At 47.0% G+C, this 15,286-nt stretch overlaps 1 protein-coding gene and 1 pseudogene across 1 annotated transcript; one reads left to right on the top strand and one right to left on the bottom strand.

The window, feature by feature from the left end:
- The first annotated feature begins 9,832 nt into the window (after positions 1–9,832).
- Positions 9,833–10,399, top strand: RNF183 (ring finger protein 183). The gene has a single exon (XM_081575039.1). The coding sequence runs from the start codon at positions 9,833–9,835 to the stop codon at positions 10,397–10,399; it is 567 nt and encodes a 188-aa protein (XP_081431165.1).
- A 2,734-nt stretch (positions 10,400–13,133) lies between these two features.
- LOC145539318 (small ribosomal subunit protein eS19 pseudogene) lies at positions 13,134–13,593 on the bottom strand (annotated as a pseudogene).
- Between the last annotated feature and the right edge of the window lie 1,693 nt (positions 13,594–15,286).

Below are 15,286 nucleotides of genomic sequence, written 5' to 3'. Positions count from 1 at the left end.
AATAGTTTACTACAATAAATGCTGGCTAAATAGAACCACCTCTCCTTTTGAGGCTTATCCTTCTCCTGCCCCTCTGTGTCCTTACACCAAGGGGTATGTCTCTTGTTCTCCCCTTCACTATACCTTGATAAAGGGAATGGTTAAGTAATTTCTGGTACAGTCATTCAGTGAAATCCAGTACAGCCATTAAAAAACTGAAGGGGCTTCCCTTGTGGCTCAGTGGTAACGAATCTGCCTGCCAATGCAGGAGACACAGGTTCAATCCCTGGTCTGGGCAGATCCCACATACCACAGAGCAGCTAAGCCCGAGCGCCTCAACTACTGATGCCCGAGTGCCCTAGAGCCTGTGCTCTGCAACAAGAGAAGCCAGTGCAATGAGAAGCCTGCACACCACAACTGGAGAGTAGCCCCTTCTTGCCATAACTAGAGAAAAGCTCATGCGGCAAAGAAGACTCAACACAATCGATAAATAAATAAATAAAATTATTTTTTTGAAAAGGAAAAAACTCTATGCAATCGGAGAAGGTAATGGCAGCCCACTCCAGTCCTCTTGCCTGGAAAATCCCATGGATGGAGGAGCCTGGTAGGCTACAGTCCGCGGGGTTGCTACGAGTCAGACACGATGAGCAACTTCACTTTCACTTTCTGTTTCATGCGTTGGAGAAGGAAATGGCAACCCACTCCAGTGTTCTTGCCTGGAGAATCCCAGGGACGGGGGAGCCTGGTGGGCTGCCGTCTATGGGGTCGCACAGAGTCGGACATGACTGAAGCGACTTAGCAGCAGCAGCAGCTTTATACACTAATAAAGAATGATATCTCAGATACATCATTAAATGAAAAAAGCAAGATGTAAAAATGTACCATATGCACATTTGTGTAAAAGGGAGGAAAAGAAGTACATAGACATTCTAACAGGAGTTTTGCTTGTGTATTCATAAAGCATCTTGGGAAAGATACACAAGAAACTGATAGTATGATATGCTGATTTTTAGGGAAATTAGGTAGCTGAGAGAGAAACATTTCCATTGCCAAATCAGATCTCTCATTGTGCTGAACACATGAATGTGTCACCTATTCTAAAATAAAAATTGTAAAACATAAATTAAGGGAACTAGGGCATTTGATTACATCACCAAATACTTTCATTTCTGTTTTTTTCTCCAAACCCTAATTTAAAGGGTCTGTAAAGGAACGGACCCCTACAGTCCATGGGGTCTCAAAGACTTGGACATGACTTAGCGACTGAATAACAAAAACAAAAAGGAATAAAAGAAGAGAACCATATGTACAGAGAATAGGAGAGGGAACAAAAAGTAGGTCATATGAACATGATTTGGGGAGAGTATGAGGCAACAGCACAGATTTCAGGTCACACTTTCAGTCCCAGCTCTTTAACTTGTTTCTCCTGAGCTCTTGGGCAAATAAATCCCTTACTACTTTGAGCTTCTGATCCCTTATCTGTGGAAGAGTAAGGATGAGTTACTGATGTTCTGTGTTCTATATTGTGCCTTGTGGGAATACTGGGAGGATTCGTTGTTAAGGATCAGAAGGATTTAATAAAGTACATAGACTGCTACTATTACTTTTAATAATAGTAGCATTTAAGCTATTATTAATTCAATCTTTGTCAGTCTGATAGGAAAAATAGCAGTATCTTATTTAAATTTGAATTTCTCTAATTGTAAATGGGGCTTCCCTTGTGGCTCAGCTGGTGAAGAATCTGCCTGCAATGAGGGAGACGTGGGTTCAATCCCTGGGTTGGGAAGATCCCCTGGAGAAGGAAAAGGCTGGCCTGGAGAATTCCATGAACTATAAATGAGGAGAGTGAGAAAGCTGGCTTGAATCTCAACATTCAAAAAATGAAGGTCATGGCATCTGGTCCCATCACTTCATGGCAAATAGATGGGGAAACAATGAAAACAGTGACAGACTTTATTTTCTTGGGCTCCAAAATCACTACAGATGGTGACTGCAGCCATGAAATTAAAAGACACTTGCTCCTTGGAAGAAAAGTTATGACTAACCTAGACAGCATATTAAAAAGCAGAAGCATTACTTTGCTAACAAAGGTCCGTCTAGTCAAAGCTATGGTTTTTCTAGTAATCATGTATGGATGTGAGAGTTGGACTATAAAGAAAGCTAAGCACCAAAGAATTGATGCTTTTGAACTGTGGTGCTGGAGAAGACTCTTGAGAGTCTGTTGGACTGCAAGAAGATCAAACCAGTCAATCCTAAAGGAAATCAGTCCTGAATAGTCATTGGAAGGACTGATGCTGAAGCTGAAGCTCCAATACTTTGGCCACCTGATCCAAACAGCTGACTCATTAGAAAAGACCCTGATGCTGGGAAAGATTGAAAGCAGGAGGAGAAGGGTTTGACAGAGGACAAGATGGTTGGATGGCATCACCAACTCAACAGACATGAGTTTGGACAATCTCCAGGAGATGGTGAAGGACAGGGAAGCCTGGCATGCTGCAGTCCATGGGGTTGCAAAGAGTCAGAGACGACTTAGCAACTGAACAACAATTATAAATGAGTTAGAATAATTACATGTCTATTCCATTTGTATTTCTTTTTCTGTGATTTGCCTGATCATTCATAATAGTTAACATTTACTGCATGTTACTGTGTACCAGGCACTGTGTTATGATCCCTATCCGAATTATCTCATTTAACCTGCAGATCAAATGGGTAAAATTATTATGCTCATTTTCAGCTGAGAAAACCAATATTTAGAGAAGTCAATTTGCTCAAGTCTCCATCAATAGTAAGTAGAGTCCGGATTGTGATTGAGGACTTTACTCCGACCCAGAAATCTGACTTGACTGAGAATCTAGGCTCTTCAGGCTTTGGTTTCAAAGATCCTCCCCCTGATCATTTTCCTTTTGCATTATTTGCCTTTTCCTAATATTTTGCAAGTGCCCTTTGTAATTTGGTGGTAAGGCTCAGAGTAGGGGAGGATCTATCTGGGCCAAGGGGCAGAAGTGACTTCAAAGAAGCACCCTGCCTGGCCTTCAGCTCCCCCTAAGGCGGTGTGTCAGCCTAGGCGGTGCAGTCAGACATGATGGCAGCAGACCAAGCTGGTACAGAACACAGGCCTGCAAAGACGAGTGGACTTCAACCCCTTTAGAGAGAAAGCAAGAGTGACTCACAGGAGGAGGATAAAACCAGAGCTTTCAGGCTGTCCAAAGTCATCAGAGGGAAAGAAGAAGAAAACATGAGGCTGAAAGCTGGCCAAGAGCTTCCTGAAGACCATGCAAATGAGGCCCGCCCACAACTGCCCGGAAACTGCGCGCCAGGAGAAGGCAGAGCCCAGAGAACACGCTGCAGGGCCGCTCAGCCAAGGAGGAGGAGGAGGTGGAGGAGGCTCTGAGGAGCAGGTAAGGAGTCAGGGAGGGTCGTGGAGGGAAGGGTCACAGGGCCCTGCGTTCTGGAGAGGCAGTTGGTCCCTGGGGTGAACACCGGCCTGGGAGGCAGGGTTCCTGGGATCATCTTTCAAGTTCAACCATTCTTTAGCTGTGAAGCCTTGGGCAAGTCAATTCACCTTTCTGAGTTTTGACATTCTCATCGATAAAATGAGTGTAAAAATGTCATGTTAATTACGCATTGAGCATCTGCTATGCTTTGCTGGGCACATAATAGCCATTATCCATTCCTCACAGCAAGCTCGTGAGGTGGGTTCATTAGCCTATGTCATAGAGGAAAACAAAGCTCAGAGAGGTTAAGCCATTTGTCTAAGACCTCACAGCAAAGAAGTCTGGTTCTAAAATTACATACTTTCAACTCTTGATCCTGCTTTCTTCTGAGGGTGGTTTTACAGAATCAAATGATCTATGCAAATGGAAAAAAACTGTAAAAGGCCATTATACCAGCAAGATGGGAGTCACTCCACTCAGACCCTGGCCAGAACTGATGCCCTTTGTAAACTGGGAAGTTTTATGAAAATGCTAGTTCTTCACCTCTTTCCTCTCTCCAAGTTGAAAGCATTGGGGTGATGCTACAGACAACCGATATTTGGCTGAGTGAGCGGGTCGCAGATGGAGGTGATGTCTTGGGTGGTATTGGGATATCCCAGCTTGAGGGTGAGTCCAAGATGGATAAGTGGCCAGTCTCCCCTGTTTCCTGGAGACAGACTCTGAAACCACAGCGAAGGCCTGAGGGGACCATGGCGGATAAGGGCTCAGGTGCTGATTCAACCGTAACCATCCCTCCTCACAGCCCTTAACAGATTTAGCCATGGAACTTCAGAAAATGGAAGTCTGGCTTGTGGGGAGGGAAGTTCTTTAAGGGTAGTAATAAAAGCTTAGCGCAGTAAAGTTTGAATTTTCAGATAGAATCAAAAACAAGCCAACAAACAAACTTATACTCTTACCCACAGAGATAACCACTGTTGACAAACCATTGTTTGTTTTTCCATGCGTTTTTCCCATTGCACACATCGATTGGAAAATTAGATTGTACTGTAATATGGTCTTACTGCTGGTTCTTTTCACTAATGACATGTCATGAACGTATTTCCGTATCAATAGATGTTTTAGGACATTGTTTAAAGGCTGCAGAACGTCTCTTTGTATGGATGGAGAGAACTTATTTAATCAGTGTCCTACTATTGGATAATGAAGCAGTTTTCAATTTTTCACCATTAGAGCAGTGCTCAGATCTTTGCACAGGACCTGGATTGTTTACACAGTATAAATTTTCAGAGGGGGGACTGCTGAATCAAGGTTATATACATTTTAAGGTCTGCTTCTGACACACTCTGGAATTCAGGGGCTTCTCAAAGCTCAATGCAGAAAACTTCATGGCTTCAAAGTCAGCCTTTTTTAATTTTATTTTATTTTTGGTTGCAGTGGGTCTTCGTTGCTGTGGGGACTTTTCTGTTGTTGTCGCAATCAGGGGCTACTCTGTAGTTGTGGTGCATGGGCTTCTCATTGTGGTGGCTTTTCTTGTTGCAGAGCACAGGCTCTAGATAACAAGGGCTTCAGTAACTGTGGCACTTGGGCTCAGTAGTTTCAGCTCCCAGGCTCTAGAGCACAGGGTCAGTAGTCACGGCATGGTGGCTTAGTTACTCTGTGGCGTGCGGGATCTTCCTGGACCAGGGATCGAACCCGTGTCCCCTGCATTGGCCAGCGGATTCTTTACCACCACCTGGGAAGCCCTCAGGGTCTTCCTTGAGCCTTTCTCTCTCTCAAATCCCTTTGCAGGGATAATTCAACCACCTCATATACAGTCTTTCCCAGGTGCCAGGTTCTGTCTAAGAGCTTTACCTTCTGAGGCACCACTTTTAGCTTCCTTTTCAGAAGAAATGGAAGAACAGAGAGGTTAAGCAATTCAGCTGAAATCACAGCCCTAATAAGCAGTAGTTCGGAGGTGGATCAATAGCCTTGACAATCTGGTTCTAGAATCTCTGCTGTCCACTGCTTCTCAGAGAGTACATTTGATCCCGTCTCCAAAGATATCTTTTGCCCATCCCGTTGACCTTCTCCACCATCGCCTCACCTGCATCAAGTCCCACCATCCTAGCGTGGACCACTGCTAGAGCCCCTATCTGGTCTTTCATTTCCACTCATCCCTTTCAGTCTGTCTTCTGCTCTGCAGCTGAAATGGTGTTTTTAAAATAGAAATAGGATCAGGTCAGCCCCCACTCCCCAGCACCACCGGCAAGCATACACAGACATAGACTCAGCCCTAGAATAAAAAACCCAGATGTTTTCCCCAGCCTCCAGGGCAGTCTCTCTTAGGATTCTCCTAAGTCCTCTCTTAGGATTCTTCCTAAGCCACTTTCCAATCTAGACCCGCCCACTACACCTCAGTTACCCAGCCTCCTTTCACTTCCTCAAAGCTGCTTCTCACCTTAGAGTTTTGGCACAGGCTGTTCTCTTGAGCTGGGATGCTCCTACTCCCCTCTACAGGGTTGGGTTCTTCTCATATCCCCTCTCTGGTAATCTCATCTGAAGCAGCCAGTCCCCTAAGCTCACTTTCCTTTTTGTTTATAGCATTCGTTAAAATTGTGTGTTTATTTATTGCCCATCACTCACTCATTAAATGTTTCCTTCCCTCACTAGACTCCAAATGTCGTGAGGTCAGAAGCTATGTCTATTTTGTTCCGTTATTTACCAAGTGTCTAGCACAGTGCCTGACCTGTGATGTTCAGTTCAGTTCAATTGCTCAGTCGTGTCCAACTCTTTGCAACCCTATGGACTGCAGCACGCCAGGCCTCCCTGTCCATCACCAACTCCCGGAGTTTACTCAAACTCACGTCCATCGAGACCTGTGATGAGCTCTCGTTAATTCAATGACTGCTCGTAGGATGGACGAAAGATCCACAGGAGGAGGCATTCATTGGTAGGGATCTTTGGCAAACTATCCCAGCTTTGGCCAGAGCTAGTCCATCCTCCCCCAGCATGTCTTCCTCTTCCCTACACGAGGCAGTGACAGAGGTCTAGGGTCTAGCAGGAAACCAGGAAGCCATGGTTGAGAGTGTAAGCAGGTTTTGCTTCAGGTGCCATTTCAGTCAGGGTAGATGATGTCCTGTTTAGGGCACAAGGGAGACTCACTGTCCCCAAATCCCCCCTGCACACTTCCTGGATTCCTATCATGAGAGGAATATTTATGGCTGCTAGAACTCTCTAGTGAAATGCAAACTCTCACTATCTGGTCAGTAACACATATCCAGCAGGTGAAGCGAATGGTGGGTTCTGCCTCTCTGACAGCAACTTGGTGGTGGCCTAGAAGTCCCGAGGTCACCAGTGGGTGACCCCGGTGGTGGTTTGGTCACTCAGTCGTGTCCGACTCTTTGCGAACCCATAGACTGTAGCCCACCAGGCTCCTCTGTCCATGGGATTCTCCAGGCAAGAATACTGGAGTGAGTTGCCATTTCCTTCCCAGAGGGTCTTCCTGACATGGGGATCGAACCTGGGTCTCCTGCATTGCAAGCAGATCTTTACCCACTTAGCTATGAGGGAAGCCCATGGGTGACACTGGGGGAGACTAAAGGGCTCCCCAGGTGGCGACAGAGATAAAAGAATCCACCTGCCAATGCAGAAGACACAGGATACACGGGTTTGATCCCTAGGTTGGGAAGATCCCCTGGAGAAGGAAATGGCAATCCAGTCCAGTATTCTTGCCTGGGGAAAACTATGGATAGAGGAACCTGGCAGGCTACAGTCCATAGGCTTGGACATGACTGAGCGTGCGCACACACACACACACACACACATCAGCAAAGTGAGGGCTTAGGTTGGACAAGAGGTTTTTAAACTTTTTTTTTTCCTCAGAAGCTCAAATCTTCAGTTTGTTCAAATGATTAATATGAGGAAAGCCAAGTGTTTCCAGCTGAAATACAGACGTGGGGCTGGAGTGCTGCTCCTCCTCCATGACTCCCCCTTTGAAGTCCCCAGGGTGGTGGGAGGGTCAAGTCTTGGGACTCAACTCAGTAGTCAGTGCCTGCCGGCTGACCATCTGTGTTCTAAGAACAAAGGAGGAGCGAGGCCTGCATGTTCTGGGTGTAGCTCCTTGGGCCCATTAAGTGATCAGGAGGGCACTTGCTGAATCTGATACTGAGAGAGTAGTCAGAGACTTTAGGCAGGGCAGCAAGTGAATTTCATAGCAATTGAAGAGCAGGGCTGGCAGCCCCTTTGTGTGAGAAGGAGGTTTCAGCCATTTTAGAAAAGAAATGAGGGCCCAGGAGAGAGGAAGCCCAGAAGGCTCATTTGCCCTCTCCACAATCTAGAAAAAGGAAATTGCCACCCCTGCCTTTCCAGGCCAGGGATCCCAGGCCTTGAGGAGACCGCCCACAATCTCGCAGATCCTTGGCTTCCAGGGTTGGTTGTTTGCCACGCCCCAGTGGAACGCTGGTCCCCCACCTCCCCACCTGACACTCTGGCCTTGGCTGCAGGCAGGTGCGCTCCAGAGGCTGCAGCCTGGGCCACCTGGCAGCTGCAGGTACTGTGTGCGCGCTGCCATGGAGACGGGCCCCGGGGTTGGTGGCAAGAAGGCAGTCTCCAAAGGCTTCGTGGATACTGGAGAGGAAAAGACTGGAGCCTCCGATCTTCCAGGGCAGTCTGCCTTACTACCCTAGTGCCAAGAAAGCCCAGGTGGGTGCTTTGAGGGTTTCTAAGACAAACGGATGGAGGAGGAGCCAGGGGAGACCAGATCTTGGGAGAGGGCTCTGGAAGGGCTGATCTGGGAGCCGGCGGGGGGGAAGAGCCTGGCTATGATTTCAGGTCAAAGGGAAAAGCCTTCACAGAGGTCCCTTTGCCAGGCCAGCATGGCGCCCTGCACAAAGACTGGGCCCATGGATTGCGGGGATTGGCCCTGCAGCCCAAGGGGATGAGGAAGGGAGGGCCTGGCATCTGTCCCCAGAGGAGGGGTAGACCAGGTATTGGCAAAGCCCATCTCTGCCCTAGCCAGGGATGTGAGATAGCCGGTAGGGAAATATTCATCCTCCAGGAAGATCCCCTGGAGGAGGGCATGGCAACCCACTCCAGTATTCTTGCCTGAAGAATCCCATGGAGAGAGGAGCCTGGTGGGCCACTGTCCATGGGGTTGCGAAGAATCGGACAGGACTGAAGTGACTTAGCACACTCAGCACAGGAAGCACTGTCTGTGGTTCCTCTCCCTCTCCCTGGAGTCCAGGAAACCAAGGGCAATCCCATGCAGCACAGGGAGCATTTTAATCTGGTTTCAAGGCTGGAGAGCTGTCTCCTCCAGTGTGAGCTCAATGATGCTGGGGTGGCTCAGGCCTTTGCCCAGCAGAGGGGATGCTGCCGGAGCACCAGGCTTAGGAACCTGGTGATCTGGAACAATCGCTTTTTTTTTTTTTTTAATTATTGGCATATAGTTGATTTACAATGTTGTGTTAGTTTCAAGTGTACAGCAAAGTGAATCAGTTATACATATTCAGTTCAGTTCAGTTCAGTCACTCAGTCGTGTCTGACTCTTTGCGACCCCATGAACCGCAGCATGCCAGGCCTCCCTGTCCATCACCAACTCCCAGAGTTTACCCAAACTCATGTCCATTGAGTCAGGGATGCCATCCAACCATCTCATCCTCTGTCGTCTCCTTCTCCTCCTGCCCTCAATCTTTCCCAGCATCAGGGTCTTTTCCAATGAGTCAGCTCTTCGCATGAGGTGGCCAAAGTATTAGAGTTTCAGCTTCAACATCAGTCCTTCCAGTGAACACCCAGGACTGATCTCCTTTAGGATGGACTGGTTGGATCTCCTTGCAGTCCAAGGGACTCTCAAGAGTCTTCTCCAACACCACAGTTCAAAAGCATCAATTCTTTGGAGCTCAGCTTTCTTTATAGTCCAACTTTTACATCCATACATGACTACTGGAAAAACCATAGCCTTGACTAGAAGGACCTTTGTTGACAAAGTAATGTCTCTGCTTTTTAATATGTTGTCTAGGTTGGTCATAACTTTCCATATATCCACTGTTATTTACATTCTTTTCCCATATAGGTCATTACAGAGTACTGAGTAGAGTTCCCTGTGCTATACAATAGGTCCTTATTAGTTATTTATTTTATATATAGTACTGTGTACATGTCAGTCCTGATCTCTCAATTTATCCCTTCCCCGCCTACCCCCTCAGAACCACAAGTTTGTTTCTACATCTACTTCAGTTTTATAGATAAGCTCATTTCACTTCATCTTTTTGAATGTAAGTTTCAGTTTCATCTGCGAAATAAATGTGGGTGATAATGCCTTTCAACAACCCTTAAGACACAGCCTAGGGCCAAGCACGGGCACGGAGATTAAGGGGTGTTCCTTTGCTCCTTTTCTGCCAGGACGTCTCCTGTCAGACCCCCCAGTGTCTGGTCTGAGGATGGCAGAGCAGCAGGGCCGGGAGCCCGAGTGCCCTGTCTGCTGGAACCCCTTCAACAACACATTCCACACCCCCAAAGTGCTGGACTGCTGCCACTCCTTCTGCGTGGAATGCCTGGCCCACATCAGCCTGGTGACTCCGACGCAGCGCCGCTTGCTGTGCCCGCTGTGTCGCCACCCCACCATGCTGGCCTCCGGACAGCCTGTCACTGACTTGCCCACGGATACCGCCGTGCTCACCCTGCTCCGCCTGGAGCCCCACCACATCATCCTGGAAGGCCACCAGCTCTGTCTCAAGGACCAGCCCAAGAGCCGCTACTTCCTGCGCCAGCCCCGGGTCTACACGCTGGACCTGGGCCCTGAGCCTGGGAGTCAGGCTGGGCACCCACAGGACGTGGGCCCTAGCGCCAGGCCAATCCCCATCCCCAGCCATTCTTCTCTGCGGGAGTGTTTCCGCAACCCGCACTTCCGGATCTTTGCCTACATGATGGCGGTCATCCTCTGCGGTACCGGGTTGTTCATCTTCTCCCTCTTTTGCACCAGACGATTTTTCTGGGGGGTGGGGTGATCGTCTGTTCCAGACGAAGAACCAAACCCTTCCTGGCTGCTGCTGGGTATGGGGACTGCGGAGTGCCACTTGGGGTTGGCCTTCCTTCGTAGTATTGTTCATTTTTACAATCCGGGGGTCGGCTAGGCTGTGCATCTGCTTCTAGCAACAGAGTCCTACTATAATGAGAACCTCTGAAAGGTAACGGACCGGGGGAAGATGTGAAGAGACCTCTGGGTGTGAACTGTGGTTCACGGAAGGGTAGAGAAGCAGACCTGTAATTATAGAGCCAGAAGCAAGTTGTGCCAAAAGGCTGGATGAGGGTACCCAGGAACCTGTCCAGCCCAAATAGCAGGTTGCATTTCTTACTGGAGCTGCTTTGAACTCAGTTCACAATTTTTGTTTTGTTTTGTTTTTTGAGTTGCTCTTTTTACTATTTGTTGCTAAAAAAAATCTGGGAGTGAACTTCAATTGGGAACAAGTGTGTTTGTCTTCTTTCAGTTTTCTCTTTGGCTATCTTGCCACCAGTCCCGGTAAAAATGGCCTGCATTCATTAATTTATTCACTATTCAACAACCCGTTGGCTGGTCCTCTGTCAGAACTAGGGGGAGAGAAGGGTAGGATTAACCAGGAGTGGCAGAGTCCTTATCAATAAGGAGGGCAGGCCCACTCAGTTGCTTCTTGTTCACGATGGCCTCTTGTTAGTATGTGGTTTATGGAGTGTTAAGAGCATAAAAGTTTAAAGGGAAAAGAAACCAGTCAGTGGATCAAAAGAAATCTGGGATTTGGAGGAAAAGATTCTTATTCCTCCTCGTAGGTGCAGGGTAGAGTTCTGATTCCCTTCCTTCTACCACTGTAATTCCGGCCTTAAGAGGTAAGGCACAGAGCATCCATCGTGGCACAGTGCATAAGAATCCGCCTGCCAATGCAGGGGACACAGGTTTGATCTCTGGTCGGGTAAGATACCACATGCCAAGGAGCAGCTAAGCTGCAACTATGGAGGCTGTGTGCCTAGACCCTGAGCTTGGCAACAAGAGAAGCCACTGCAGTGAGAAGCCCCCGTTCACTGCAACTAGAGAAAGGCCTCGCAAAGCAACGAAGACCCAGTGCAGGCAAAAATAAATAAAATTATGTTTAAAAAAAAAAGAAGTAAGACAGGGAATTCTCTGGTAGACCAGTGGTTAGGACATCCCGAGTCCACTGCTAGGGAACTAAGGTTCCACATGCCATGAGGAGCAGCCAAAAAATAAAAGGAGGTAAGGCAGAAACTCGGGAGAGATTAAAAGCCTTAGCTCCCATCCCAGGCGACACAGCCAGGGGACCCTGGTTTTTATTTTGTATGACAGCATCTAGGGACAAAGGAAAACTGGATAGAATTTGGATGCTGCTTGACTGCCAGTTGCCACCTCTGCAGTATCTAAAACCCTGACTTCTGTTTCCCCACTTTTTTTTTTTTTTATAAATTTATTTATTTTAGTTGGGGGCTAATTACTTTACAATATTGTAATAGTTTTTGCCATACATTGACATGAATCAGCCATGGGTTTACATGTGTTCCCCTTCCTGGACCCCCCACCCTGTTTCCCCACTTTTAATACTACCTGGTGACTCAGGTCTCTGAAACCACCTCAAAGCAAATTAGAACACCATCACAAAATGACAACATTTTGTTTTGGGGAGGGAGGAATTTGTAGAATAAGCTTTCAGAGGCCAGAAACTGAGTTGGTTTCATTTGCTCTATATAACATTTTGTGAGTTTAATGAAGGTAGCTTCTATAAATTCTTATGGGTCTTAATGTATAAGATATTCCCAAATTGCCAAGACATGCAGACTTCATGTTTAGCAACACCAAAGCCTTAAGCTCCACTGTGAAGGAAAAGTTCTCCATTACGAAATTGGAAAGCCGCCTTCATATCCTGCCAGGGGACTAGCATCTACCTCTCCATTTGCGCCATCAGGTAATTACACTAAAGCTGGAACTCCACACTTCTCCCCACTGACTTCATTTCTTTACACATTCTTGCTTCTTAACCTTGTGGCGGGTAAATTAGGCAACGAGCTCATGTTCTCAGAGCCATGAGGAACAGAGAGAGGAGCTGGGGGAAGCTCAGGAAGGAACACGTGCCTCTGTACTAGGGCCTACTGCTCCCGAGTTCAGGAGGTCTCACCCCATTTCACAGATGAAACTGAGGCTCCCCAAGTTTAGCTGCCTTGTTCAAGGTCACCCAGCTAGCATGTGGTAGAGGCCTTTCAGTCAAAACAGAGCTTCTACTCTTGGAGTGGCTGATTCACCAAGCAAGACTCAGCTTTGAGTGTTTTGGAATAGGGAAGGTTATACATAACACTGCAGCATCTTCTGTTTTCACATTTAATATTAATGGTTCTAACACTGGGCAGTGCCATCCTTCTAGAGCACATTTAGAAATCTTTGGTCCTTCAATGCAGGGGTGAGTTTTGTTTCTGGCTGTTGGTACTCAGAGGTCAGGGATGCTAAGACATGCTGCAATGCTGAAGACACTTCTACAGAACAAAGCATCATCTGACCCAAAATGCAAATAGTTTCCTGTTGAATAACACTGCAGGCTCCTTATAAGTTCACAGGTACAAGTGATGAAATTAACTCCCTTTGGCATGAAGTCAGAGTAAGAGATGCAGTGATGTGGTATAAAAGGTGAAACAGGCTTTTCCAGTAAGTGACCTGAGGTGACTTTTTTTTAAGGAATGAGGCAATTCTTTAACCCAGCATCGTTTGCTCTAATGCTGCTTGTTGGCAGCTGCCACCTGTCTGGCGATTCTGTCCAGATCTTTTTCCTGAGATGTCAGTTTGCAGCCCCCATCTTGGTCCTTTTACACCATTTTCAGCCCCTCCAGGGCTTGGAGGACCCAATGGGCCACACTCTTGGAACCTCTGCTGAAGTGGCTGGGCATGACGCCATTCCTCTGACGCCCCCCAGAGATCGTGGTCGGGGGGCCAAGCCCAGCGCCCCTGGAGGTACAGGTGCTGTGCAGTGGAAGCAGCTCGTGTGTAGAATCAGTTCTCATTGTAGGAAGTGAGCTCTTTATGCTTGGCCAGCTTGACAGTGTCCACCCATTCAGGGACTTTCAGCTTCCTGGGCTTTTTGAGAAAGGCGGCCAGCGCTCTGACAGACTCCTGCTGGTTCACGTCTTGTCCAGTAACTCCAGGCATCATGCAGCCTCCGCGCTGCCAGCCAGGGGAAAGAAGGTGACTTCTAAAAATGGTTTGCTATTCAGTTGACCCAGAAACCCCCACAAAATCATACAAATCAAGAGGTTCAAAATCTTCACGTGTTCGCTTTAAGAACACTTGTGAAACGGTCCAGGCCATTTAGGGTATGCGTATCTGAAAAGCCACCAAGTATCTGAAGGATGTCCCTTTACAGAATGCGTGCCATGCCATTCTGTCATCACAATGGTAGAGTTTGTAGGTGTGCTCAGGCCAAACGGGGGCTGGACGCAGGGTCGGTGGTCCAGAGGGCTGAGTTTTTACTGTACATGCTCAAAGATGCAGAGAGCAATGCTGAACTGAAGGGCTTAGATGCAGATGCTCTGGCCACTGAGCACATCCAGGTGAACAAAGCCCGAGAGGTGGCGCAGGATTTACAGAGCTCATGGTGGGTTCACCCAATCCAGCTCTCCCTGCCACACTGAGATGACCCTCACTGTCCCTGCCACACTGAAAAAAGGACAGAAATTCTCACTGAAAAAGGGGATTGTTCCTAAACTGGAAGAGGAGGTGGCACAGAAGAAAAACATACCCCAGAAGAAAATGGAGAAACAAAAACGTAATGGTCTGGGGATAAATGCTGCCAAAAAAATAAATGCAAGTAAAAAATAAACAAATAATTACAAGGTAGAGCGGTTAAAAAGTTCAGGCTTTGTACAGGGAACAGGCGGTGCTGGCTGGACTGGTTTTTTTTTTGGTCTCGTCAGTCTTGCCAACATACTCAAGTCCTGTGAAACCTCTTCTAAGGTCACAGAGACCAGACTCTACCACTTACTAATTAGGTAATCTGAAGCAAGTTACTTCTTTGAACTGCAGTTCTGTTTGTAAAAAAGGCAAGAATAATTAACTAGTGAGACTGTGAGGATTAAACAAGATGCCTGAGTGTTGCCTGGCGGTGTCCAGACACAAGTGTCCTCGTAAGTGATGGCGGTAGTGTTTACCTCACCAGTATCATGAAATGCCATACTTAGCATACGCTCCTCAGCCAAAGGCTTTCTAACAATATTTCCAGTGAGGAAATGTATATTCCACAAGACATTTCTTTTGCCAAAGGCTTTGATGAAATATTTTCACTCAGTTGCTACTTCTAAATCACTTGGAACCCCCCAAAAAGAAGACAAGTTTGAATGATAGTAAAATTTCACTTTGAGAAAATCTTGAGCACACTATATTTAAAAACTGCCTGCTAATATATTAAGGTTCATTATTAGTTTCAACACACTATGAAGGTAGTTATGAAAAAAACAATTTTTCATGGCTTAACTATGGAGGAAATGGCAACCCACTCCAGTATTCTTGCCAGGAGAATCTCATGGATAGAAGAGCCTGGTGGGCTAGTCCATAGGGTTGCAAGAGTCAGATATAACTTTGCAACTAAACCATCACAACTATGGAGGAAATAGAGCCCATTAATAGTTAGACAGTGAAAACAGTGAAGTGCCCAATGGAAGGCAGAGCTGATAATCCAGAAGCCCCAGAGGTACACAGGATGAAGTGCCCAATGGAAGGCAGAGCTGATAATCCAGAAGCTCCAGAGGTACACAGGATGTGCAACCACTTGGTTATAAATGACTGACAGAATGCTTACTAAGGAGATGGAACTGGAATAAGCCATACTTGAGATCATTTGTTATATCCCAAACTTAAGAAAAGGGATCTCTGT

Source organism: Giraffa tippelskirchi, chromosome 1 (assembly GCF_054371585.1).
Source record: "Giraffa tippelskirchi isolate mGirTip1 chromosome 1, T2T-mGirTip1v1.2.pri, whole genome shotgun sequence".
NCBI lineage: Eukaryota > Metazoa > Chordata > Mammalia > Artiodactyla > Giraffidae > Giraffa > Giraffa tippelskirchi.
This window is presented reverse-complemented; position numbering and strand designations above follow the sequence as displayed.